Source organism: Larus michahellis, chromosome 2 (genome assembly GCF_964199755.1).
Source record: "Larus michahellis chromosome 2, bLarMic1.1, whole genome shotgun sequence".
Taxonomy (NCBI): domain Eukaryota; kingdom Metazoa; phylum Chordata; class Aves; order Charadriiformes; family Laridae; genus Larus; species Larus michahellis.
Window position 1 is genome coordinate 74,378,385 of NC_133897.1, and position 26,927 is coordinate 74,405,311.

Below are 26,927 nucleotides of genomic sequence, written 5' to 3' on the forward strand. Positions count from 1 at the left end.
GTTGCCTTGTCTGTTGTGTATTTCTTCTTAACAATTCTTAACTCTCTATTTGTCCTTTTGATTACTGGTGAGCAAGGAGCCAGCAATTTGAGAGCACTATCCATGGCGAGTCCAACATCTCTTTCCTGGATGGTGATAGTTAATTTAGAACCTATTGTTGAAAAATATGTGATTGAAGTTGCTTTTTTTCTGAAATGCATTACATTGCACTTACCAACACTGATTTTCGCCTGCTATTTGATCTTCCATGTACTCAGTATCCTGAGATTCTTTGGCAATTTTGCAGTCAGGCTTTGCTTTGACAGAAAAAAACAACCAAACCTACAAAGCTTTACCATCTCGGTGTTCACTCCCTTCCCCAGCTCATTTACGAATCTGCTGAACAGCTCAGGTCTCATTAAATCTCTGTGAGCGAGGGCCCTTGCTCCACTTCTCCAGTCCTCTGTCTCTGCTCTTTTAACCACTTACTGGTTCGATCCCGGTGCTAAAACAGAGCTGTCAGCCAACAGGGAGATGGCTTGGGCTGAAGATGCTGCCTTTCTCTCACGCAGAAAACATGGCAATGGGGCAGGGTGTGCAAAATTACTCCTTCATGGCCAGTAGTCCTTCTTCTGCAGAGATGTGGGGGTTTTTTCAAGAAAGGGTTGCCAAAGAGTGAAAGGGCCCCGGGGAGAGAAATGCCCTCTTTCCCGCTTCTCCCCTTGATCTGGACAACGTTTGAGGGTATCCCTGGGTGACAGAAGTTTCCTGAGCTGCTGTATGCGTGAGGAAGACGGTGAGAAGACAATATGGCCCAGGGGGCTGTGGAGCTCCTAGAGCAGTTGTCCCGTGGTTTGGCATTAAACCACTCCCTGCTGCTGAGGGACATCAAGGAGCAAGAGGTGGCTGTCACCCGCAGACATCCATCAGGTGCACACCCAACGCTTTTATATTTCTGTGCTTTTGGAGGTAGTTCCAGGAAACTCCTCAGGATGCTGGGAGGTGCATTCCCGGGGAAGAAGAGCAGGGAAAAGCTTCCCACTGGGCTGTGCTGGTTCAGCAGAGCCACCGCACTGGAAAGGGCTCGGATGTGCCTTGGAGGCTTCCCCAGAGCCAGGCAGGCAAGGTTCTCGTCCAGCTCTTCTGCCTGTCTCCTGCCAGACTGCGATTGCCTGGCTTCTGGCACTGGCTGGCTGAATCACTTGGAAATTTTCCCCCCAAAATTCCTCTTGGCTCTTTGGAATTGTATTTAAAAGTTTCCTTCTGTGGAAAGCCGGCTCGCTCTCATCCAAAATGGAAATACTGGGAAACACGACATTTTCTGGGGATGGAAATGCAGCTTGACTCCAGCTCTACTGGAAGGATGCTGAAGAATTTTTTCTAGATATGACCCTCTTTAAGCACTTCATTCAATTCCTCGCTAGTCATGCAGTTCTCCCAAGAGAGCTCCAGCTCTGACGTTACTTCAGATTCATTTATCTAGTTAATGATCATAGCAATCAAGACTCAGAAAGGAAATATTTTTTGGGGGGGGGGGGGAAAGATAAGTGGGTTTTGTATCAAAGGAGTTCATTGACCAATTATTGAACAAGCAGAAACAACAGATAAAAATGGTTTTGTATTCATTCGTCTGCGACACAAAACAGTACAAGCTGAATCATTCATTGCCTGAAATATCCAAGCTCATAAAAAACGGCTCACTGCTGTAAATCTATTAGTAAATCATTGCATAAAGAGCACACTGCACCTTTAAAAACTATTAATTGCATTCCTGCCCCATTTTATTCCTTATGCTTTTGTTTCTCATAATTTAAATACTTTTCACCTCTCTTGAAAGCTGTTTTTTATTTATTCCAAAATAGACCCAGTGTTTAGTATACATATTTTCCAGGTTGCTATCATGTGAATGGATGTGTGTCTACACTAAATGTTGACTGTTATGTCTAATAGCCTACTCAGAATATTGGATTTACCCCCCCTTAAAGGCAGAGCTTGGAGCCCGATTTATTTGTACTAGTTGGAGATTCCAATATACACATATGGCCAGATCTTATACACGAAAGTAAATCATGTCAGGTTAGTTAAACAGAAACATCCCTTTGATCACTGCAGCAGATAAAAATTAAGGTTTGTCACTACGACTCTCAGTTTGGAAAATCAATCTGGCCAAATTAAGCATTTCTACAGCGCCCAGCGCCATGGAGCTCTGCGGGGTCTAGAGAGGAAAGCAGCATCTCTTCAACAGGGATAATCATATCCATATTCCCCTCTTTGGGTTAATCATTAGCTTTCTGAATGCTTCCAGTCTTCCTTCTGTTCGCGTGGGAATACTTTAGGGTATCCTCTTCATTTACAGCCAGCGGATTTACACTCCATGCGCGGCTGCAATGGATTTCTGAGCGCCAGCACCGCTGTTTGGGAAATTCACAGGACATCTGGAATAATTTGATGTTTTCATGTCATTTTTTTTTTTTTTTAATGTCAATGTTTTCCCATTAGTGAAAGGCTGTGAGATTTGGATGCACTTTTCCTACAGGAATAAGCCTGGAAGAGCACGGGTTTGGAGATCAGACCCGAGTCTACCGGTGGTGCGCCCTGCCAGACTGAGCATTACTAGGGATGGTTCTAGCCAGGTTCAGTTTCCTGGCTTGAAAAATTACTTGTATATTCTTCCATTGCTCCTGAAAATACAGGATGATCACAAACTGCCTGAAACCCCTTTGAACCCACATCAACAGATAAGGGTAGAGCTACGAGTAGCGCAAAAACGAGCTCCCGAGATGGAGTTCAAACTTTTTCAGGAGTTGTGCTTCTCCACGTTCAGCTGGAGAAATGGGTCAAGTTACACATTCGGATAAGCATTTTCCATAAGGAAGATAACATTGTCCTCCCCTGCACATGACAGAATACCGGTCTGAGAATGTGGCTGGTTTGGGACTGTTTCTTTTCAGAAATGTTTGTTTTAGTTAATTTTGAAGGGGGGGGAAAGAAGAAGCCTATCCCTGTCCCATGATTAATGTAAGGCTGACCATGAACAAGATAATAATAGCCCCATCCTCTGGGAACCAGGCCTCTCCCTAATTGCTTTATTGGCAATTAGTCACCATGTGTCACCAGACTGTCACCACCCTCATGTTCATTTTTCATGCCTTTTACAGAAAGTTACTGCTGAGTCTACAGGGTGTAACAAGAGCTTCTGTTTATTACCAGGCTTTTCTTAGCTCTTCGTCGAGGACTTGGTTTTGGTGCCCTGGTGAGGCCGAGGACTGGGGCAGAGGTTTGGGTTGGACACGTGCTTGGGTCGGACACGTGCTTGGGTCTGAGCATGCTGAGCCCCAGCGCGGACTTTTCTCAACTAGACCCACCCCTGACTTGGAGGGCTGAATCCCTCCTGACTGAGATTGCGCCTGCAGTTACAGAGGCTAATTGTGATACTGGGGGGAGAGAGAGAAAGGAGAGAAAACCACGTTTAAAAGAGCTGGTTCGAGTGCCTCAAAATTGAGCAAAACCATATACGGGTGCTGAGGAAGCTGTTTGTTTTTTTATGTAAGAATGTGTCTGTTCACCCCACGCTCTAGAGAGGAAACGGGGGGGGGCTTTGCGGCTGAACCTGGTGGTGCATGACCTCCGATACCTTGCCCAAGGTGACCCTGCGACCTGCAAACTTGCAAACTGAAGCGTGCGGAAACCCTTATTTGAAGATGGGCATGGTGAAATCACAGACCCCTTCTTCCCTCAGATACTTTGATAACAGAGGAATTTCTGATGGAAAAGCATTGCACTAATTCCGTCCCCTCCCAAGCACCACCCTTCTCAGCTCCTTCAGAAACTGGTGAAGTAATCAGCCACAGCTTCAGACACTTCGCTCTAAATAAATATCTGATTCAGAGTAAGATCATGGCAAAAGAGATCTCATCCTGAAAGCCGTAACGCGGCCTCTTTCCATTTCAGCATTGCTAGCTGGTCCAGCGTTTGCAGCGGGCTGCACTCCCCATATTGCAGCACTCTGGGACAACCTTAAAAAGAAGAGGCCACCCCATGAGTTAAGAGAGCTGAACTAGACTCAGTGCTGAATGCAAGGTAGTGGGAGAAGTATTCTTCTGCTGGGTTTTGCCTTCGTGCGTCTGACAAATCTGGTTCAGCATCATCCACTGTGTAGCGTTAGGAGAGAAAACGGAGTAATTAGAAAAGCAACATTGGCTTAAGCCACAATATTCTGACAATTTCATACACAATTTGTGGAATTCTCTTTTGCCACTGCACACTTACCTAATTTTTTACCAAATCCTCCTAGCACCCTCCCCAAACAACCCTGCCCTCGTTACTTGTAAATGATTTAAAGAAAGAAAAAAGCCCCGCCAAACCAAAACACAACACGCCTCTTACCCAACTCCAAAATTCATTAGTTATAAATTGTTTAAGCTATTCAGTTTTAATTACTGAAGTCCGCATCTCTGCTTCTAAGCACTTGAAATTCTTTCCTGAATCCCTCTGAGTTCAGCAGAAGAGGTTCTGGTTTTGGTAACTTCTGCACCTAATTCTCACGTTAGAGCGCTTTTGTGCTACTTGGCGCTGAGAACAAGGGCACCCTGAGTCCCCGGAGAGCAGGCCCTGTGTTGGCTAAATGGTGGGAGAAGCTACCTGGCAATTGCTTCGTAGGAAACACTTCCTGCCGTATTTTTGTTCTCCCCTCTGCTCCTGCTCAGATATATTGAACATAACAATTAACATCGGAAGCGTGAAGGAGCTGGCTTTCAACATGTCCTTCCACCCCTCCCCTCTGAATCACATCACACATCTCTGTTTAGTCTGTTAAACGAGATACTGTTAAAGTTATCTCCCGAACAACTTTATTTAATCAGTTTCAGTTAGTAAAAAAGATTTAGCCAACAGCTATTTCCCTCACGCGGGCTTGCAGCTCACGAACAAAACAGCTCCCTGAAGAGCAGGAACAGAGTTCATTGAGAAACGTGCTAATTAAAGCTGGATGAGTTTCCCTCATTAGGTGTAATTACTTTAGGTTTTGCAGGCTGTCTTCTATGGGGTGTCCTTCCTGGCTGATGTGTTGAGACTAATTAAGAAACTGCGATGTGCTAAGTGCGTAATTTCCAGCAGAGACCTTCTTTTCAGTGTCCTGGCTTTCCCAGTGTCCACAGTAAGTAACCTCTGTACGTAAAAATAATGTTTTCATAAATGATTAGGGGTGTGTAGCATAACATGCGCATGTATAAAATAGATAAGAGCTGCAGGCTTTCTTTTACCATTTGAAAATGGATTTGGACCATTTAGAAGAATAAACAGTGCTGAGCCCGTTACGGTCAAAAGCAAAGCCTCTTGCACAAACTTTAGGATTGCTGTCCCCGAACGAACACAGATTGACCCCCAAAGGGTGAATGAGGTGTAACCTCTCTGTTAATCTCACGGTCCAAATAGCTGTGGAATTATCGACTTAGGGCATTTCTCTAAAGGGCAGCACGGGCCAGGAGGACATGAGAGGGTACCTAAGAGGCAGCAAAATTTCACATCTCCTTCTCTGACTCCAGCATGGCTTTAAATAATCGCTGGAGAGAAACAGATTCACAGGACAATGACTGTAGGCATAGCCAACATCTGATTCACCACGGATCACCTATTCCCTCGCAGAAAATGCTGTTTCTCGAAATGCTGTTTATCTGGTGCTGTGGGTTGGACGGGATCCGATGGGTTGCTTATGCACGTAGGTATCGCTCTGCGTGAATGAACCCTGCGGCCATCTCTGAATATCAAAGGGCTGAGAAGGGCTGCTTAAATCTGGTCCACAAGCAGTTCAGCCAGCTGGCTCACTAAAAAAGTCCTGCCAGTGATGGAGACGGAGAGAGATCGGCTAATTTATGTTCCCTGCACGGCAGTATTCACGATGCTGCTGTCATATCCCCCCCCCAAGGCATCCTCACCGTGCCCGCAGGACAGAGGCGCGGGGTAGTCTCGTTCTTCAGCATCTCACACCCTGATGTCCAACCCCAGGCACAAAGTGTGCTCAAATACAAAGCCAGGCCAAAAAAGTGCAAATCGGCTCCCAGGTATCCATAACCGATGCCAGGGTGCATTTCCTCCGGTTAAGTTCTCCCACCATAAATCCACCTCTGTTGGGGGAAAAAATGGGTGCCCACGGTGCAGCTTGCACCTGCAGTTTATGGATTAGGCTTATGAATTGTGAAGGTAAGGATAAGTTTTGGGTGAACTGTCTTACCGAGATCTGTTTTGACTTTGTTACTGAGCAGAACAAACGCTGTGGCTTGACAGCCAATCCCTTGAGAAGAACTTCTGGACCATCAAAAGATCCCATCTGCAAAGAAAAAAGAAAAAAAAAAAAAAAAGAAAAGAAGTTTAAAGCTAATCTAGTATTCCACAGCAAATGTCAGTGTTGGCAGTTTATAAAGAGGTTTTTCTCGCAGTATCAACACAGAACGCTGCACCTCAGAGTAAATTCCTTTCTTTATGTTGTAACATGTGAGACACGTGAGTTTATCTGGCAATATCGCCATTTTTCATGTAGGAGATGTTTTGCCTTCTCAGAAATGACAGCACTAGCCAAATCCCATCAATTATGTCTGCCTTTCATTTTGAAATGTCTTTCATTTTGTATTTTGGTTCCAGTTTGTGTCTATATCCTTTTGGACACTGTATACCTACAATCGAGAGCTGGTTTACCCCAAAAGCCTTGATGGAGTCATCCCGCTCTGGTTAAATCACGCTATGGTGAGTAAGAAACACCCCCGCCTCTCGCAGAGGCAGTGCGTGTCCCACCGTTGCATTGTGCCTCTTTCCAGAAGAGTTTCACGGCTTCTTCTTCCTCACCTCCTCCTTCCTACTTATCTGAATCCGCTGTTGAGCTGTGCACAGCAACCAGATGCATGTGCTTGCAGTCGCCTCGAGAAGCCTTTTAGCGCACAAGGAGTGTCAGTGAATCGGTGCTTGTCAAACCTCTGAAGTCAAAGAAATGATGCGCAGTCACAGGAAAAAAAAAAATAAATCGCTTCTCGGTTATTGTAGCTCAAAAAATAAACTGTTTCTGCAAACGGAAGTCTACGAAATACAAAATGGCTGGGAGTGTAACAGAGCAGTTCTTAATTTTTTAAAAAGGTGAAGGAATTGAAGAACATCTGACAGCTCAACAGCTAATGTGTGCGCAGCTTTGAATAGCTGAATTGCAATGATTGTTTACAGATTTTCTATAAATACTTTCCAGATTTCTCCTTCATTTGCTCGGGCTGTTTTTATGATGTGTTGAATAATCACATATTTCTCATCAGTCAAGTGTAAGGAGGCTGACAGTAACATGGAAACCGTGGGTGGATTGTAAGGTCAGGGAGGCCTCGTGGGGCTAATGCGAAGGGGGAGAGAAGGGAGAGGTTCAGCCCCAGACTGAATCAGAGAAGCCAGAAAGGATGAAATAATCACACAGAAGACTCATTTCTCTCCACGCTTCATTTCTTAAGTACAAGGCTTTGCAACCCACCGCAGCAGTTCCCGATGCGTGGGGAAGGTGAACGCAGGAGGCTTCAGGGTTTCTGGCTGAGGACACTTGCTCAAGGTTTCGAGCAGCCACTTGATTTAGACAGGCACATTCAGATACGTGTGCCTGGAATCCAAACACACATAGGCACGCCTGCATTACTGATATCCCAGTGACAAACTGCAGCCATCCTGCACTTTTAACCTTATCACCCGCTCTCTGCCCACCAATGCGTCTCCACCGGGGCCTTACATGGCTGTCCAAACCTCCACATGGACGCAAACGGGCACTGCCCTTTCTCAAAACCATCGTCCACTGAAAAGAAAGATTCCTTGGGTCCTCAGCATCACGCTGGTTTCAGGTCCAGGATCTGGTACGGGTGACTGGTTTAAGTTCAAAACCTTCACGGTAGTGGAGGTGCCGGGGAAGGGAGGGCACAGGGTGGAGCCAGGAGGAGATGGGCTTTGCTGCTTGTTTTAATCCCAGTGCACAGCTGAGAATTTGACCTTTCCACTTCCACATTTGTTTATGACATGGGACGGTTGAGGGGTACTAGAACGTACGTTTTTATTTCGTGTGCAAGAATTCTTTGCAGGAATCCCTCAAACATATTCGTTATAACTTCTTTCTTACCCTACCTGCATCTACATTTCATAACAGAGTCATTCTGACAACAACAAAAAGCTTTTCCATTTCAGAAATGTCAAAAACAGGTGTTAAAAAAAGGAAAACAATTCTTCCTCAAAATTATTTTGACGAGAGAGAAACTTCACATAAAGCAAACCTCTATCACAACCTAGTATTTTATTTCTAAAGCTCTTAATACACTACAGACATCTTGTGTTTGACAGTTCCTGGGTGGGAAATTTTCCTTCCAGTCACTATCGAGCATAAAACATCTGCCACCAGAGTAGAGCGATCCCTGCTATTGACAAGCCCCATGGTTTGGGACACCTTCCAACAGGTGCCTTCAGGCTTAGCTGAGGCATTTCTTTCTTCCTACTCAAAATACCCGCTGGGAACACTGGGAAGATCCAGGGAGCTGCCGACACTTTAAGGGACAATCTCCAAGTTCTGATTGCCAAGCAGACGCTTTCTCTTTGGGTTCATTGCCTTGCACATTGCTATACTTTATGGCTCTGAGACTACAGACTTTTCACGGCAGATTGAGGCAGCATCTAGCTGGCTTTGGTGGAAAAAGGCATCGGTGTATCAGTAGTAGACGTCAGTGCCATATCATTTGCGGTGGGAGTAAATTTTGTGTGTGGTTTTTTTTTTTTTTTTATCACGGTCTGTTTTAACATTGTAAATAGGGAAAGCATATGTCGTTATGTAACTGAGGAGCGAACCTAAAAAATAATCATGCAAAACCACTTCAGGAATAGCAAGCTCCTTGAGTTTGCAGTGCTGCTGCAGCATTTTCCTTGCAGAAGTGAACGAGCCATTTATTTTTCTCACATTTACTGCTCTTGCAATGGGAGAGCGTTGCCCACCTGGTAGCCCAGCGCCGTGCAGAGCACACGACATTTTAGGCATGTTTTTTGCACTCTGAGCCAAAACATTTTTTGTTTTGCAGAAAGGAATCTTGTCAATATTTGAAGGAGGCCAAATACTCCAGACTACCTAGGTTTCTCTCTTTGCTTTTCTACTGAGTTTAACCCAAGGGCTGCACCTCAGTTTTCACTTTTGGTTGTCTGAGATAATTGCATTTTACCATCTTTATACAAAGCTTTGACCTTCATGGATGAAACAAAAACAAAACCACCCTACTTATGTCTCCAGCACAATTATTTTATTTGAACAAGATCTTTGAATTGGAAGATGGCTGAGACAACAGATACGCTGGCCAATTCGTCAAGTGAAATTGTTTATTCTTTTCCCAGTCATGTCTTTTCAAGCGACATCTGGATACTCTCCAGAAGGCGACTAACTGCTGGAGACAGCTTGGGTTAAATCACATGCATGTATTATTCAACTTAACGGCAGTATAGGGGAACGCTCCATTTTGAAGGGTCTGACAGAATCGAATGCTAAACAAAGAGGGGCAATGGCGGGTCAGAAGCGATCGCTCAAAAACATTTTAATCTATAACAAAAGAAAAGATACGCGTCAACATTGACCAGATGCGTTCACAAAAATGGTAATGGTACAGCTGCCTTTTTGTAAAGGAGGTTTATATTTTCAGTCTGTAAGGCGCAGTTCTTCTAAAACACAAATTTTCTTGCAAAAAAGCACAATTTTCTTTATTTTCAGGCTGCAGCTAAGTTTAAATTAGGAAAAGAGATGGCTAAACTATTCTGTAGCTGTGTTACCCTCTCACCTTGACAAAAATCAGCATTTTAGTGTCCTGGACACTTTACTGACACATAGTTATGAACCATGCATGTTCTGAAGACCTTATCAGCTACGTAACTAAGAACAAAAAAGGAGGGATGGTAAATGGAGGCACAGAAGAAAAATTACGTATGTGGCAGACCTTCAGCAAAAAATGACAACAGACCCCACGTGGCCTGAGCCTCTCAATCTTCTTTGCGCTTTGCCCCGATGAAGAGTACCTGAGAAGTATCTGAATGCAAAAGGAAAATATAGGGGAGTGAAAGAACAACCTGGGCATATACTAGTAATTTTCCTCCACTGAAGCAAGCCGCCTGACAACAAGAATAACAGCAAGACTCGCCATGTCCCCTCTCGTCTTGGAGCTTCTCGGTATCTACAAGCTCCTTGTGTTCTGCCCACCTAGCTGAACCATTACCTGCCCTAGTGTGGACACAGATACATCAACAGAAATGTTATTTTGGATCAGTACAGTTTACTTCCATCTGGAAAAGAAAATAAATCGTATGAATACAAATTACTCCCTCCCATGCGAGGGCACCTATGCAATGGATTGTATCTTTCTACAGCTTATTTTAGGAAGCTGCTGTAACACCTACCAACCAAGGGGGTGCAAAATCAGAGTGTGGAGCAGAACCCGCTTGTCCAGACCACTCTAACTGGACTCCTGCTCTGGGTGCATACACAAGAACTACCTCAGGTTCATCTTTGACCATCTGAAACGATTCTCCTTGCAATTGGTATTTAATGCTTAATAATTCTTGCATATTTACACAAGAGAGAAAAATTTCCATTTGTTTGCATTTCACAGCATCTCAGTCTTAAGCTGTCTGGCAACTATGGATGTTCATAGTCTTCCAATTACATTCAGCTTTTGGCAAAGAAGAAGAATGTGTGTGTGAGGGATATGGCACATGAAATTAATCACCCCACACATTTAAGAGCAAAGATGCTTAGCTTTTCCCAGCACTACATATATTTTTTTTTTTGAAGTTTGCATTTTTGTTGACATAAGCCCATTTCCTCAGGGAGAAAGTATGTGTTTCACAGACAAATGTTATGTCAGGGAATTCTCCTGGGCTGCTGCTACCCCGACGTGCACAGGTGCAGTCTTCATAACCCACCCCGCGAAGGAACAGCTGGAGCCAAATATTCCACAGCGAAGGATGTGTCACTTCAGTCTCATGTCAGCTTCCAGCTGCAGCGCAACATCAGCTTCTTAGACTAGGTATCTAATGTCAGGGAGAAACGCAATTAAAATTCTGGCATTGACACGAAGACAAAACATTTGCTAGTATGCAATAGGATATTCAGCCAGGGCTTTATTTCCAAAAACGCATGCACGCCTGCAGGAAATGTTATCTCTGAAACTCTTTTACCTTTGATCATACAATTGGTCTGATGCTTCATCCATTTTCACAATAATGCTCCCGAACTACCTACGCATCTCAGAAAAAGCAGAAAAAAAAAAAAAATGTCGCTTTTCAGGTGAGTACGAACAGACTTGGAAAGGGCAGAAAGAGACGGTAGCTGACAGTTCAGAGAGGAGTGCTGCTGGAGTTAAAATTGAGGAATAGCTTCCTGGCTCATTTGTCACCACACCTGCTCAGTTACAGGGCTCCCCGTACCTCCCACTCGATAAAATAAATGTGTGGTTCCCTGAAAATGCACCGATGGCTGAGAATATAAGAGGCAGCTAGTAACTCTGAGAGAGAATTCTTTCTTTAACTAAATATTTTAATCAAGGCAATGTACTAGTTAAAGAAATAAAATGAACAATAATGCTTAAGCCCCTCCCACCCTAAAAGATGAAGAGAGGTTAAGAGAGGAAGAAAAATGTAAAAGGACAGATTACAAAGGAAAATTTTAAAGGAGGTGTTTGAATGAAGGCAGTATCATAGCAGAATAAATCAAAAGAGGGAATTTGTTCCAAAATGAAGCCAAGAAAGGAGAGAGCATACAGAGATTCAGAAAATTATGAGGGGTATAAGACTAAATAGAGGTTACGGTGACAGGAAGCCATTTAGTTTTATTACAGGCAGATAACACAGGCTGTAATGGTTTATAAAAGCATCCAACCCAAGGAAATTTCCATAGACGAGAGGACGTTTCCCAACAAAGAGCTGAATAACCGAGTAAACATCTCAAGGGTCAACCAACGCACACTAGTTCCATGAGCCTCATAAGGCAGCACTGAAGTGGGTTTTTACTTTTCTGTGCAGTAACGTACCGATGGAGAAGATACAAGCATGAGTATCGGCCACAAGTGGTTGTCGGCACAGACAGCTCTGCGGGGAACTTGTCTGAAAGGAGAAAACACGGGCAGTTTTTCAAAAACACTCGATGGTGTCCAACTGCACCCAGAGGAGTTTAGTTTGGCCAGCGGTAACTGTGAAAAATCCCCCGCTAAAGTCTCGCACGTTAATGGAAAGCAGACATCAGAGGGTGCGTAAATGCAGACGAATTAGAAACAAACAGCGAAGGTCAACCGAGGCATCGTTTCCTTCGCCCGGGAGTCAAACGGGGTCACAGCGAGCCAAACGGCGACGCACGCGTTAGGCGTACGAGTGATCTCAGCAGCTCTGGGGAGATTATTCATGGGCTTAAAACCCAGCCTAGGCTGGAGCCGGCAGCTGAGCACAAGCTCTACCCAACCCCATCTCCTCAGCCCCAGGAAACCTGCTTCTACTTACATTCTCAACAGCAAAACGAGGCTCTAACGTTGAATAAATAGACAAATTACTCAACATATACGGGAAGTAAAAATTCCATGTGGTCTTCCCAAACAGTGGAAATAATATCCAGAGAGGACTATTTATCTCAGTTTAAACTCATGAACCTGAAACGTATCCTGGGAAACATACAACATAGGGTAGGAAACAAAAAATAAACAGGAGAATGTTGTAATTTCATTCTTCTCCACAGGAGATGAATTATCATGCCAATATTTCAGATCAAGTTCAGCATATGTTTGAGAAACTTTTTCCCCACCGTATTCAGATGACAGAGCTTATGAGCAACAAAAATTTCTTTTGCAATTTTACAACTAGTTCAGATGCACCCAAGTTTGTCAGGAAAAAAGCAAAGAGTCCAAACCCAAGTTTAAAAAAGCCAAAAAGAGCCACAGAGGATTTTTAAATCAAATGTTTGGAATTAGAATCCAGATTATAAGTGTGATTAGTTAACAAAACGTCTCTGATAATTTGGAAAGTCCCATAACTTTTATCTTTCCACTGTACAAATAAACTAAAAAAAAAAAAAAAGGGCATTTAAAAATACTTAAAAAACTTGTAAGCTGAAAGCTTTCCTCAACAAGCAGAGGCTGTAAAAGAAGTAAATATATCAATATTTCAAAGAACATAAAAATAAGTACTAACAGGATTCCTGCCAAGAGAAGAAAAAAGCTCTCTGATTCACTTCGGTTCATTGATAGCCCGATCAGCACACGCAGCTATTGTTTTAGCCTCCTTTCTTTACCTTGGAGGGAAACAGGGGTTTTCTCTCTCTGTGATAATTATTTTTGACAGTTTCACTGTTTATATGTGAAACTGAGAAACTGTTAATTGAAATAAAAAATGAGTCACTGTTTCCAGCAATTTTTGCCAATGTTTTGATCTGTGTCAATCTGAGCTTAATTATTAAGTTTTCTTTAAAGCAAGAGGCAAAACTGTATATTTGAATTTGACCCCATACAAATGCTGCACTCTTCAGACGTATGTCAGTTTAAGGATATAAAGCACAGCTAAATAGGGTTGAAAGTATATTTAATGACCATACACTAGAGACCTATGTTAAAAATAACTCAAATGAGAAAATACACTGGGGGTTTTTTTTGAGGAGGATATGAGAAGTCTTTAAAGCCTTTCAGCAGATATGATTAACCATGATATATGGTCTATCACTAATGATGCTGCCAAAGTCAATGTCTATCGGCTGTGAGAGGGAAATCGTTTGGGAAGCCAACTGCGTGTCATAGGCAAAGGGCAGAGTCTGCACCCCGGCGCCAACCACGCGTTCCTCTGGTGTCTGCTGTATAAATAACGCATCTGCTCTCATAAACACGCTCAGTTATTCCGTAGAAATTCCACCGTGATTTTACTGTTAATGGACAAACTGGGCTCGGCAGAAATACGTGAAGTCAACAGCAGACTCTGAGATAGCAGAAGTGCAAGGGAAGACTTTCCCACATGTTTATTTGGCCTGGGGTGTATGCGTACATGAGAAGGAAGAAGGGGGCGGGGGAGGAAAGAAAAAAAAGCAGCAGCTTTATATCAACAAAGGAAGAATGCTAAAGCGAAACATTTTCATTCTGGTGCATGAAGTAGTGGAGAACTGTTGCAGAAATCTCTCTCAAGAAGGCATTTGCATGGCAAGTTTAAATGGCCCTACAAAAAGCATATCTAGTTAATAGACACAGTGGTTCTCTCTAACTAGGAACCAGATAATAATCTATTATAAATAAAATTGGATTAATATATGGCAATTTTTTTTTTAAAAGATACAATTATTTGTACAGAAGACACAGCACACACTTTAAGTCATGTGCCAGTGTCATCATTGGAATTGTGAAGAAAGCAGCTTTCCTATGCCACAACAAATTTTCTTTTTTCTTTTCTTCTTTTTCCAAATCAGGATAGAACCTGTTCACAAAACAAGACGAACACAGCCCCACTCTTGAACACTTTCACCACTTTTGGAGGTGGAAGCACTCTTTCAGGGAGTGGGAAGCTTGGATTCAAGCTCCTGCAAATCAGGCAGAGCAGAAATTTGAACCTACCCCTTCCACCGAGCTCCTGGTTATTTCCAAAAGCAGCCAAATTTTCAGCTTTGCCAGTGACTTTCAAACTGCTCTTGATTTACGGGCCCCTGAGTATTTTCTCTAACTCCTCTGTAAGTGAAAGAGCCTGCCAAAAAATGACTAGTTAAGCAAATCAGCAACATCTAAGTCAACACGGAATAAAAAGAAGAGTTCCCAACTGTCTTTCGCAACCACTACCAGTTAGCTACTCATCTGCAGTGCCAATGGGTGTTAGAGCAGTGGGCTCCCCCTCGCCACCCCCAGCTTGTAGGTCCCTGTGACTGTCTCATGCTGTCCTCACATTGTTCATGTGCTGCTGCAGGGTGCCTCCAGCCACCATCCAGTGCTGTGCCGCTCACTCCCATGAGGAAAATGAGAAATTGTAAATGAGGTGCAAAGCTCTGCTTTTCTCTCCTCTCCCCCCTTTCCTGCGGGATTCACATACTGTAGGGCAGCGCAAAGATGTATGAACTGAGAAAGAGAAGAAGTTGGCTAAGGGAGTGGAGACACCGGTGGCCTCAGTCACGATAGCTTGCTCCCATCAGAAGAGGGGAGCCCCCATTTCTCCATGCTTTCAGCCTCTGTTTCTGGACGCAAGCACTTGCACCAGCTCTGGAGTCTGCACGGCCCCTGGCGAGCTGGTTCAGAGGAAAACGGAGGCTGGGTCAGGGATGCCCAGAGGGTGCTTGGCAGAATCGCACTCAACTTCTTGTCTAGCTTCTCCTGTAAAGGACTTGCCCAGCTTCCTTAGGTGGTCATTTCCCTGCTCACCCTTGCTACATATTTCCCAGTATAAAGCTACATCTCTCTTGAGGAGAACTGAGCCAATCACTCTTGGTCCTACCCGCGATGGGCATGGAGAACTTGCCCAACGCAGTCATCACTGTATCAACCTCTCCCATTTTCCTTTTCTCTCTAGATGCAACAACGCATTCAGTCCTGATTTCGACGCCTGCCTTCAGACTGCCTTCCTCTTCATACTTTCTTGCTGTTTGTGCTGACCTTTTCTGGACATGCTCCAAATTATCTGCACCTCTCAACATGGGGTGCCCTAAGCCAGAGACAGAGCGCCAGCCAAAAACCTCATCAATTCAAGTGGAGCAGCATAGTTACTTCCCAGGTCTTTCTTACACACAATATTCCTGTTAATACCATCCCAGAATGCCACAAGCTTTTTCTTTGAAAGCAGCATCATATTGCTGACTTGTGCTTATTTAACATCCACTCTGAGAACAAAAAGCCACAAGCTAAGGAAATAAGTATATAAAATAACCCCCACCTAAAAACTGTTCACTTCAACAAAGGATTGTATCACCAGGTCACTCATACGAAATCCCTCTTAGGACAGCAATAATACATCTGGAACAAACAGCTTATCGTTGTTAAAAGTGTTTAAATTAATTAAAAGACTAGGAAGGACGTTTCATATATCCCAAAGGGATTTTGCAGCCCACTGGATGTCAAATGAAAACAGGACCTATTTCCACTTCACGTAACAGACAAATCCACCGTGAAAGGCTAAAGCCTAAAAGTGAGGACAAAGTGCAAGTTTTCCATCGTTGCTGTCTTGCATGGGCATTTTGTGTTTTATTCAAAACACACCACCTATGGAAAATAAACTTTTTCTAATCATTCCAAAAGCAGCTTAACACATAGATTTCCAACTAAGAGACAGTTACAGGGATTATATATGAAAGCTGCGTACACCGGAGACATTTTTCTGGTTAAACGGATCCAGGAATCACTTGTACTGATGCAACAAGACCTCTGCTACCAACCAAGTGGGTTGTAGAGAACAGAGGAAAATCTCAGTGCCAATAAGCAAGAGGAACTGGAACATCAAATAGATCTTTTCTATCTATCTCTTTTCTCTGAAAAACGATCACTGAGATGGACGGCTTATTTTGGTAGTAGGACAGCCAGGTATGAATAGCAGCTCCTGGGGGTGCGCTGGGGGGGCCTGAGGGACGACACGTAGCTTCCAGTGAGTTGTCACTTGGCAGCGGCGACAAAAAAAAAGAATGTCTGCCTCTTAAAAAAATAGGTAAAGAATGTTTTCATGCATGCTGTATGTAGCTCAATGTGCATTTAAAGAATTTCATGTGTGTTTGTGGCAACTTATAGTACAAATATACAGCACTAAAAATTTGGCACCATACTACTTTATGAGATACATGTTTGTCAGAAGCTCTGCTGAGTACTTTGAAGGTATGTACTAGAACCATTTCCCTGGGACAAGACAAAAGTTCATACCATACAACCAAGCATGTTGTGCCTTTAGAAAAAAAACAAAACACCAAAAATTCATTAGTTTGGTGTTTTTTTCTGTTTAAAAGCCTAACTTTCTCTGCTGCCCTTCCCCACTTCTTCCCCCCATCTACTCGTGAAACTGTTTGCTTAATTAATAGGAATTTAACCAACTAGTTAGCTACAGCTGTTGTTATAGTTTTCTCCTGTTGCACCTCATTGACTGTTTTTGCTGTGCTGTTCCCCAGTGTTGTTTAGGCCTTCTGTTGTAGGTATTGCAACTTAAAACTATCATTTGCTTGCACGGGGAATATTACAAAACTTTTAGTGGGGAAATTTCACCCTAACTAATTATTTCCTGAAGTTGCCACAAATCAGCCAACAAGTTGAGGCGTTAGCATGCCAAGAGCCCCACGTTGCCTGTTTAACATCTGAGCCCAGAGGGACTTCTGCTGTGCTCCCAACTGCCCCGTGGGCGCACAAGTGTGGACCACCCCTCTAGGAGGCAGATCCCCACCACAAAATAGTCAGTGCCACCAAGCTGTCCGCTCTGTGCTGAAAATCCTCCGTGCTCAGACAATTATCATCATAAAAGCCCTTGAAACTGAAGCTGCTTCATACAATTCAAACTCTTTGACCAAAAAAAAAAAAAAGAGAGAGAAGGGAAAAAAGCTTCTCCAGCAAGCTAACACTTTACTAACTCTTGGTTAAGCTTGTCTGAAGTTCCTTCCTCATCTTGAATCACAGCTAACAAGTCCTCTGTATGTTTTCCACCACATTTCTCACTTTACAAAGAGAAGCACAACACGCTGCAATTGCACTGGAGCAAACAATAAGTGACAATATATGAAATACAATAACGAACTGAAGAGAACATGAAGACAATTTAGCAATTGCTTAATGAGTTCAAGGAGGAGACTTTTGACATCCTCAAGTGCGCATAACGATAGACTTCAATATCTTTTGTACTCTAATGGGAATTAACAAAAAAATTATTGCATTATAAAGTGTAAAAGGAAAGCTCACCTAGTATAAAGTAACGCAGATCATTCTACAGGCAGACGTCATTACAGTACTTTTTACAGCATACTAAAAGAAAATTTCCATGCTCGTTACTGCAGGGGCACTTCTTCACTATAAAAAAATATGAAATATGCACACTTGTATACAACTACATTCAGTATTGTTGAGTAATCTTTTGCTCACGGGCGGGCTCTTGAGCTTTCTGATCAGCAATGACCGAAGGCGAGGCATTGCCACTGATCAGTGACAGACTTTCTTTTCTCCTCAGCACACGGCTGTATTACCATTTGCTGTCCTGGAAATCCTTGCCATGCCACATCGTTACCCAGCAAAGAAGAAAGGAGTGATCCTATTAGGATTTGTCGCTTTTCTGTATATCAGTTGGTAAGAATTACGTACTTTAAAACATTTTCTTCAAGCGATCTACTTTGTGAAACAAGGCCAAATCCTGCACTTTTAGATTTAAATTCCCTCCCAGACACACGGGAGACAGCAGTCTGTTCTGTGGAGACGTCATCTAAACTTCAGCTGAGATCCATGAAAACTATTTCCAGACGTAGGCAGAGCAGGTTTCTTCAAACACAATATAGGTCCCGAGACCATACATATCATCTCCTGCTCTTCTAAGGCCTCTTATAGAAAAGCAATTAAATTGCCATAAACTCTGGGTACTTTGAGTTATTTCTGATGGGCTGGAGTTTTTATTTCTACCAGTACCATTAAATTTACCTCCGCTCTCTGTCTTGCTCACTGCAAAACCACCAAATCTCAAAGGTCTAGGGGTCACTGGAGCAGAAGAAGAGTAAAACTCCGTTTGGTATTTGTCAGGGACACATGGCTGGGTTTAGAAACTTGAGATAGAAAATGATACTCAGAGCCAGGTGCAAACTGATGGGTAGCAAGGAGGCATCCGCCCCGCTACCACCTCCCACTCCACCAGTGGACACTGCCTACATTTCCAGCAACGTCCCACAGTTGATCTCCAACCTGTTGGAGGGTGATCCCAAGAAAATAAACTATATCTGACCCTCCCCCTCCAGCCCATAGCCATCCACCCACCTCCTGTGTGTGTCACACACCCCTGGAGCTCAGTTTGCATCCCCTCCTGCTCATTGCATCCCGGCTGCAGTGCCAGGATCTGGAGGCACTGCCTGCTCCATCTAACCGTGGGAGGATGCCAACACTTCAAACCACTCTGAGGATGCCTTATGTTGAAACTCAGCTCAGGAACTGGTCCATATAGTTTCAGGGTACGCTGCAATATCACTTTCCAGAGCTCAGGAAACACCTAGGCCCTAGGGGGGTGGATACAGAACAACTGGTCAGCAGGGAGGTGACGTCCTCATGCAAAGATTTCTGAGAAGGGCTGTGAGGGAATCCATCCTTCCCATTCCTTCCCACCAGTTCTCACTCTCAGCTAGAGACTACCTTCAGCCTACCAGGTGAAAATCTGGAATAGAAAACAAACTGAAACACTCTTGTGACTTGAAACCCATCAGCGTGGCTGTAGATGCAATGGACTTCACTGCTACACTATGTAACCAAGTCAGGAGCCATTTATCCTAATCCAGCCCAGAGCCTAATAGGATTATGACCACGGTTTCCTAACTTCCTTTTCTATGTTCGGTTCACCCCGTTGCTTAACGCCAGGTTTGTTTTGCTTGTCTTCTGACCGCATTTGATTTTTGCTGTCTTTGAGACCAGTGGGCTCTCCAGGTGACTACTGCAGTCACGTGTGCCATGCTTTCCCCTGAAGCCCCCATCAGCTGAGCAATTTCACCTCGCAGGAGACACAGCTCATCCTGAACCCTCATCAAAGGATGAGGATCAACACATTGAGCCTTCCCAGTATCTTCTTTGAATTGATGTTTCATGGTGCTGCTGGGGTCCTGAGTGGAAGGCGGCCCCTTAGAGCTCTTGTCCCCTGTGTCCCAGAGCCCTGATAACTGGATAAATGACATTAGAATTTCAATACCGTTGCTTTCTCTCTTCCTGAGGCAGCAAGGGACCTCCTGTCTTCTTTCTTTTTCCCTCCTTGTCTTGGTTCCCTGCAACCACAGACAACAGCTTTCAACTAACAGATGATTACATTTTTTAGCCTGTGCACTGAAATCTTAACATGCGTACACATTTTACTGTCAGTGCCGCAACCTGGTGATTTAATAGCCCCATTTGGGCACCTTACGTTTCACAAGCAACAGAGCCCTTCCTAAAAGCCTCTCCTTGAACTGTCGCTGTCGTCCCTGCCCTTCCCCTTCCCCAGTGTCCATGGGCTGAGAACTGACTGGTCCCTGCAAGGCAGAAGAGAAACCGAGCAGCCGGGGACACCTTGCACCAGGTACCTGCTCTCTGAGCGGGGCTTCACAGTAGCTTGGAATACCCACAGAGTTCAAAAAGGAAAAGCGGCTCTCAGTTGCAGGACACTGGGGCTAAAAGAACCCTTAGGCATGCTAGTTAATTCTTGCAAGGACGGATCTTGCACCTCCTGGCTGCATTAAGTAGTGCCTTACTCCTGGAGTCACCACATTGAAAACAGTGAAGAATATATACATTTTAGAACTGGCATTTTAAATCTTAAGAAGGAAGTAATAATAGATTGCTCCTTCTCATTTCACTGGTAATAGATCAGTATAAAATAAATCTTAATCTTCACAATTTTGTATGCGTTTTTGAAGAAAAGCTCAAACTACCTCCGCAAGGGAATACAAATCCTTATAGATTTCACTCTGTATAAAAAACTAAAATACAAAAAAAACAAAATACAAAAAAACCCAAATCATATTAAATCTAGAGACTGACGTCTTCCTTGTCATATGTCCATATTCCACCCCTGTTAGGAACCAAAATATGTTTCCTTCACTGCATGCTCTTTTTCAGTTCACAACCTTTTAATTTTGAATTAACCACAGTCTCAGGGAGCTCATATGTAGCCAATATGTTCTTTTCTCCTTTCTGGATCTTCCCATTTAATAATTCCCTAAAGATACTTCCCCCTCCCCCCCTCCTTCAGTAAATGCAGTGGTCCCATTAACATTAATAGAAAGGTAATGAGAGGACAGGATAAATCCCCCACTTGCATCCAGCTGTACTATGACAGCACATCACCTCTCTGGTGTCTATATGCTGTCCTCTATCCTACAGCAGTTTGGCAACTTTGGTTATACGCAGGGTTCTTATCTCCCCATAATTCTGGGCGTTGTCTGCTTCTGACTCACTCACTGATATCCAAGGTAAAGTCTCGGTGAAAATTGAAATTTTGTAAATGAAATCTTCAGAATAATAAGCCTCTGAAGGCGGCATGTGTATTTAACAGGTCATTACCCATGAGAAATGAGCAATATCCATTTGCAAGTTGTGGGATGCATTTTATGAAATCCCTAGGGGAAAAAAAAAAAAAAAAACAACAAACCCAAACCTCAAAACTGTCAGCTATTCTGTGATCAAAATGAGTAGGGCTCAGGAATATGGAGGTATGCCCCAAGACAAAAATCTGGCAACACACAGCTCCCACCAAGTTAGAAAGATGAGTGCTTTGGTGCTTCTGCACAGTCATTTGTTTAGGTTCCAAAATACATGTTGAAGTGCTTCATATCAGGTACGCCAGTTTGTCGAATTGGATCAAGATTTCATTATATAAAATAAATATTTTTAGTTCTTCCTCATATAAAATAAAGACAATTGTCACTTTCTGTTTTACTGTTCGAGACACATGAAGAAAACAGTAGCCCTACGCAGTGAGGAACACATGCTGCCACTTGCATGGGCTCCAGTTAGCACCTGATCTTCAGTATCTTTCAGCTTCTCTATGGCCTTTTGTGCAGGCTTTTTTTAATTATTTTTTTTTAAATTACTTAGCTGTTTTGCAACCCAGTTTGCTTGATGAAAGAACCTATCCTAAATCACAAAAACAAGTCTCTAAACTTAACGCTTCCATGCTCAGCCCAGACAGCTCCACTACCAACCCCCTGCATTTCTCCACTCTACCTCTTAGGTGGGGATCAGCAAGGTAAAACCCCTCCTTTCTTATGTACTACCCCTTCCTGCTCTAACTAGAGAAATAAGAAATCATCTTTTCAGACATGGGTTGGCATTTGTTCGTGTTTTTTTTTCTTAGCACTCTCCCAATTCCTTGGTTTCATGACACAGTTTCAGGCTGGTGGTGGGGCAGCCTGTTTGTCACTTCTCCAAGGCATGATGCTCAGTGCAAGGCAGCAGGCTGGGTGCCTTCAGAGAGAGTGGGATTACATTCCTGTGTTAGCACTGGTGGTGAAAAGTATGGCATACTCCTCGGATGTGGGTTTGGGTTTTTTAGTCAAGAAAACGAAACCTTTTAGGACTCTTCGACCCAAAGGTTCTTTTTAGGCAAGCGCTGCCCATCGCTAGAATGGCACATCCTCATAACAATCACTGGAGACCTGACCTATTTTTTTTATATTCTTTACATATTGAATACAAATATATATAATTTCACCCATAAAATTTTTTTTCCTATATTTAATATATAAAGACCATTTTTATATTCTTAATTCAAGGGTGGCTGGTAGCAAATGCCTGATGAGCCATAAACAACTAAAATAGTATCAGTGAACAGAGAGCCTAAGTAGAAGAAAAGAAGCCCTCCTTTTCCTTCTTTCCCTTTTCCAAACAGTTCTGGCACAACGGAGCAAAGCAGCTACACCTGTTTCCTACCTACCTTCTCCTCCTCCTCAGACCAAGAGAAAAGGTGCTGGATAATTCTCCTTGCCCTCTTACCTCCTGCTAATTTCTTTCCACTCCCAAAAGAGTGGTCAACAGCGGCAGGATAGCGACAGTGGGAAACAGCACTTTCTGTCCCCACAGACCCTTAAGATCCGGATAGGGGCTGAAAAGCTGTTGTAACTAAAGAGCAGATGCGTATGTGAGAGCTTATTTGAATAAGCTTCACTTGGTATAGCCAAGTGCACATCTCTATTTCTGAGTGTTTTACTATTTTACTGTGTTAATAGCCAATGCCACCAGGGTGACAGCAGAACATCGTGTGCGTTTCGACCTGCGCTGAAACCCATCTCGTTTAGCAGCGGCTCAAGTGTGCTTCACAGCAAATAGCCCAAATGCCGAGGAGATGTATTGACAGCTGAGCTAATTTTCTCTGTATCAAGATTGTTTGGACAACTTGGCCCTTCAGGGGTTAGAAATCATGAAGTGGTTCTTCTAAATAAATGGTCCTAACCAAAGGTCATTTCTCTCCTTGCCTAGGGTCCTGTGGATTTATTCTGTAACGGGAGAGTGGGTATATCCTCTCTTCGCTTTGTTCAGCCCAGCCGGGCTAGCAGCCTTTTTCGCCGGTAGCCTTGCCGTCATCATCTCCTTCTACAACTTCGGGGAGTTCCTCAACCGTATGATATGGGGTCAGTCCAAGTTTTGTTTTTCACTTCTATCCATATGAAAAAAAAATAAAAATCTAAAATGAATTCCTGTGATTGCCTAGGCAGGTGGGGAGAGGAAGGGGGCCCTTGTACACTGCGGGGTGACATTTGGGTGTCTGATAGAGATTTCCAGGTCCTAACCAGTTACTAACAAATAGAAAATGAGTTGGATCAAGAATCCCAACACCACCAGATAAAAGGCTGGGCCAGGTTTCTCTAATGGGGCTCGAGAAGAACCTCATACCAGCATAATAATTGGATTTTTAATTCCTTCTCAAACAAGGGTCCAGGAAAGCCAAATCTCTCTGGCTAAAACTCTTACACCTGCACCAGGTGGTGTTTGTCAGACTAGGGAATGGCACTGTTTACTGACAATTCACCGGAGGGCATTAGTGTATCCAAGTGAAAGCATCGCAGCAGGTCCATGAGTAAAACAGCTCTTCAGAAAGTTTTACAAACTGTTGAGAACATCTCCCCTTCGGCTTTAGTAGTGGTATAATCAGTAGTGACTTAAAGAAAACGAAAGGCAGCTTCCTTGGGCAAATGGGCAGTTGTTAGGAAAAAAAAAGAAAAAAGTAGTTTAGGACACATTCAACAGATGGAAGAAAGAAAGAAAGAAGTGATGAAGCAGCTTTAGGGATATGGGATGATATTATTATTATTCCCCCTTCTGGTTTCCTCTCTCCTTTTTCATTCAAGATTAAGTTTTTGAGGATGAAAATGTTCCTGTCAGGAAAACGTGTGTATTTTATTTACGACAAATGCGTAAACATTTGCAATTTCTTAAACTAGCTTTCTGATGAAAGAAAAAACCCTGGAAAAACACCTCTGAAAATAAATAAGACAACCTCCCTCTGTTCTCGGAGAACATTTGAACATTTGATGCCTGATCCGTTTTGTGAAGTCTCACATGCCTGTCAAGCCAAAGTAGAGTGTCTGTAGCTAGTCTCTCACCATCCGTGCTCAGCTACCTAAAAGCAGCAGATTGACTTTCAAATGTGCTGAATAACCAACTTCACCGCTTGATACCTTTGCAAATAAGATGCTTGCTCTACATGTCCATGTTTGGAAATTTTTGGCTGAACTCTGTTCTTGCATAGACGCGATATGAGATGAGGACTGCTGGTAAATGAAAACAGATCCCCAGCCTTTCTACGCTAGCTTTGGTTTAAGAGGCATCACATAAATAGTAACTATTCTTAATCAAAGACCACATCGTCCCTACAAGACAGTATAGGTCTATAAATGAGATCCGATATCCGATACACCTAGGTATCAGATTTTTTTCATCACTGAGTACATATTTGTAGTTTCAGGCCTAGAGTATGCCCGATGCATAAGCTGGAGATAGTCAGAATTAAAATAATTTGATTTCCAAGGTGTTAATTGATCGGACAAAAGGTCGTGCCAAGCAGAGATCAAATTAACTGTAAAAATTAGACACATTTTGAACAGCAGACTAAATGTACTCACTTAAGAAAGAGATGTTAATTTAAGAGATTTCTACAGACTCTGGGCCAAGCACACAGCTTTCTTTTCTGTGCATACAGAAAGGCTGAAAAGCACCCCCAGTTGTGACAGTATGAATGTAACCTCGGAGAATATATATGAACACAGCATACACGATATCTTCTGTTGACATCTGGTGTGCTCTTGCAATCCACGGAGGCCCCCTGTGTGTGGTGGAGTCTGCCTCTTCATGCATACTTGATATTTCTCAAAGGAGCCACAAAATCACAGCCTTAACAATTAACATGGTGTATTCATCTGTGTGCAGGACACTCTCCCTGAGTTACAGTTTCCCATGTTTGTGCAAACGCTTCTTATTTCACATGCATCCTCAGCTCTTCACCTCCAGGACTGGCAGCATTCCCTAGATTTGCTGTACACTGATAAAAAAAGCTGCCAGCTGCATCCCAATCATAGAATGGTTTGGGTTGGAAGGGACCTTAAAGATCACCTCGTTCCAACCCCCCTGCCATGGGCAGGGACACCTCCCACTAGACCAGGCTGCTCAAAGCTTCATCCAGCCTGGCCTTGAACACCTCCAGGGATGGGGCATCCACAGCTTCCCTGGGCAACCTGTTCCAGTGCCTGACCACCCTCACAGTAAAGAATTTCTTCCTAATATCTGATCTAAATCTGTCTTCTTTCAGTTTAAGAGCGTTACCCCTTGTCCTATCACTACACTCCCTGATAAAGATCCCTCCCCATCTTTCCTGTAGGCCCCAATAGCCGGCAACTCCCCAGCATCTGAGGCTGCAGTTTGATAACATGGGGGCTTGGGCAGCAATAACTTCTCAATAAGCTCCTGCCCACCGCCCCTCACTCCTTCCTACTCCACCACACACGCCTGTTTCTTGTGAGCAGGGTCTGTTTTCAACTCAGATCATTTTCCCGATCCATTTCCCAGCCGTGTCCACCCAAGAGAAGGGCAGGACTTTCTTATGCTGGTATTGATAACAAGGTCCCAATAAGCATTGCAACACAGCCAGAGGGAAGCTATTCCAAATTACAGTGCTCCAAGGTCTTAATATGTTCCTGACTGAGACAAATCTTTGTCTCAGCATCGCCACAGTAAAAACAGCTACAACCCGACTGAAGACGCAATTCCAACATACCTTTCTTCTCGCAGTAGGAATGGCTCTATGTACTTTTTTTCATCCTCCCCTTTCCTGTCTCACCTTCCTGTCACCGTAAGGGAGATGATGCAGTTAAAACAACCCTGCAGAAAAAAAACCCATACACACAAAGTAAAACAATCTGTGCTGGTAGAAGACAAACCTCTTCATCTCTCCGTACCTTCCACCCTGCCCACCTCCTCCCTCCCCCAAAAGAAAGGGTACATGGAAGGGCACTTCTGCCCTCCCTTTTGCTGCCTGCTTTGTCCCCCAAAGCCACAGTTTGAGTTACAGGGTAATGCCATCGTTTACTACAGGCACATCTGGAAACACCTTCTTTAATAACACCTGTAGCCACTAAACCATTAGATCTGATGCTGGTGGCATCTGCCAAGGTAGAGAGCCCTGCCTGGGCTGCTACAACCAGGCTTTGCCCCAAAGAGAAAGGCTCCAGGGCAGCTTCTTCTTTTTCTTTCCTTCCCACTTGAAGGAAGAAAGCTGGCTGAGTGTGTGCCCAGATAAGTTGTAATTATTCGAAGGTGCAAGAAGTGATTAACAGGTAGCTCCCCATGAGTGGTAAGCCCGGTTTCCTTCTGGATTTACATCCTGTAGCAGACTGTAGGCTGCAAATGAAGCTTGTCCCACAGCATACCATGCTTCATATGGGCTCCCTTCCATGGTCCTTTATAGCTCTAGGCTACTATCACTTTTTCCAAAACCAGCTGTGTAAATATTTACTCTTTTTCACTCTTAAAGGTGTATTTAGCTGCAAGTTATTCCAAAGTCCATGGATAGCAGCTTTCAGCTCTGAGCAAGTAATTTTTAAAGCTATGATGTCCTGTGCTTGACCAAACAGATGCAGTACCATTTCTGAGAGCTGGAAAAGCCAGGCTGTCGAATGATATAACCTTGTTTTTCCTTTTCAGAACAACCAAAAGATGCCAGACCCTAAATTTGTTTTATTATTTATAGACAAACTGTTTCATACAGTATTGAAGGTTTTAAAAATGTATTATCTCTCATGT

The 26,927-nt window shown here is 43.5% G+C and overlaps 1 protein-coding gene and 1 long non-coding RNA gene across 3 annotated transcripts in view; one reads left to right on the forward strand and one right to left on the reverse strand.

The window, feature by feature from the left end:
* The window catches only part of ADTRP (androgen dependent TFPI regulating protein), a 36,443-nt gene that overhangs the window by 3,053 nt on the left and 6,463 nt on the right, over positions 1-26,927 (forward strand). Inside the window, exons 2-5 of one of the 2 annotated variants that reach the window (XM_074575950.1) lie at positions 5,000-5,134; positions 6,616-6,717; positions 18,145-18,260; positions 23,112-23,263. In XM_074575950.1, the coding sequence (XP_074432051.1) occupies positions 5,000-5,134; positions 6,616-6,717; positions 18,145-18,260; positions 23,112-23,263 (505 nt within the window). The remainder of the gene's footprint in view (positions 1-4,999; positions 5,135-6,615; positions 6,718-18,144; positions 18,261-23,111; positions 23,264-26,927) is intronic. The other variant, XM_074575951.1, reaches the window with a different exon arrangement.
* LOC141739176 (uncharacterized) lies at positions 11,012-25,987 on the reverse strand. The gene is made up of 4 exons (XR_012585602.1): positions 25,903-25,987; positions 12,039-12,111; positions 11,188-11,247; positions 11,012-11,040 (listed from the first exon to the last, which is right to left on the reverse strand). It is a non-coding gene; the product is annotated as an uncharacterized LOC141739176 (long non-coding RNA).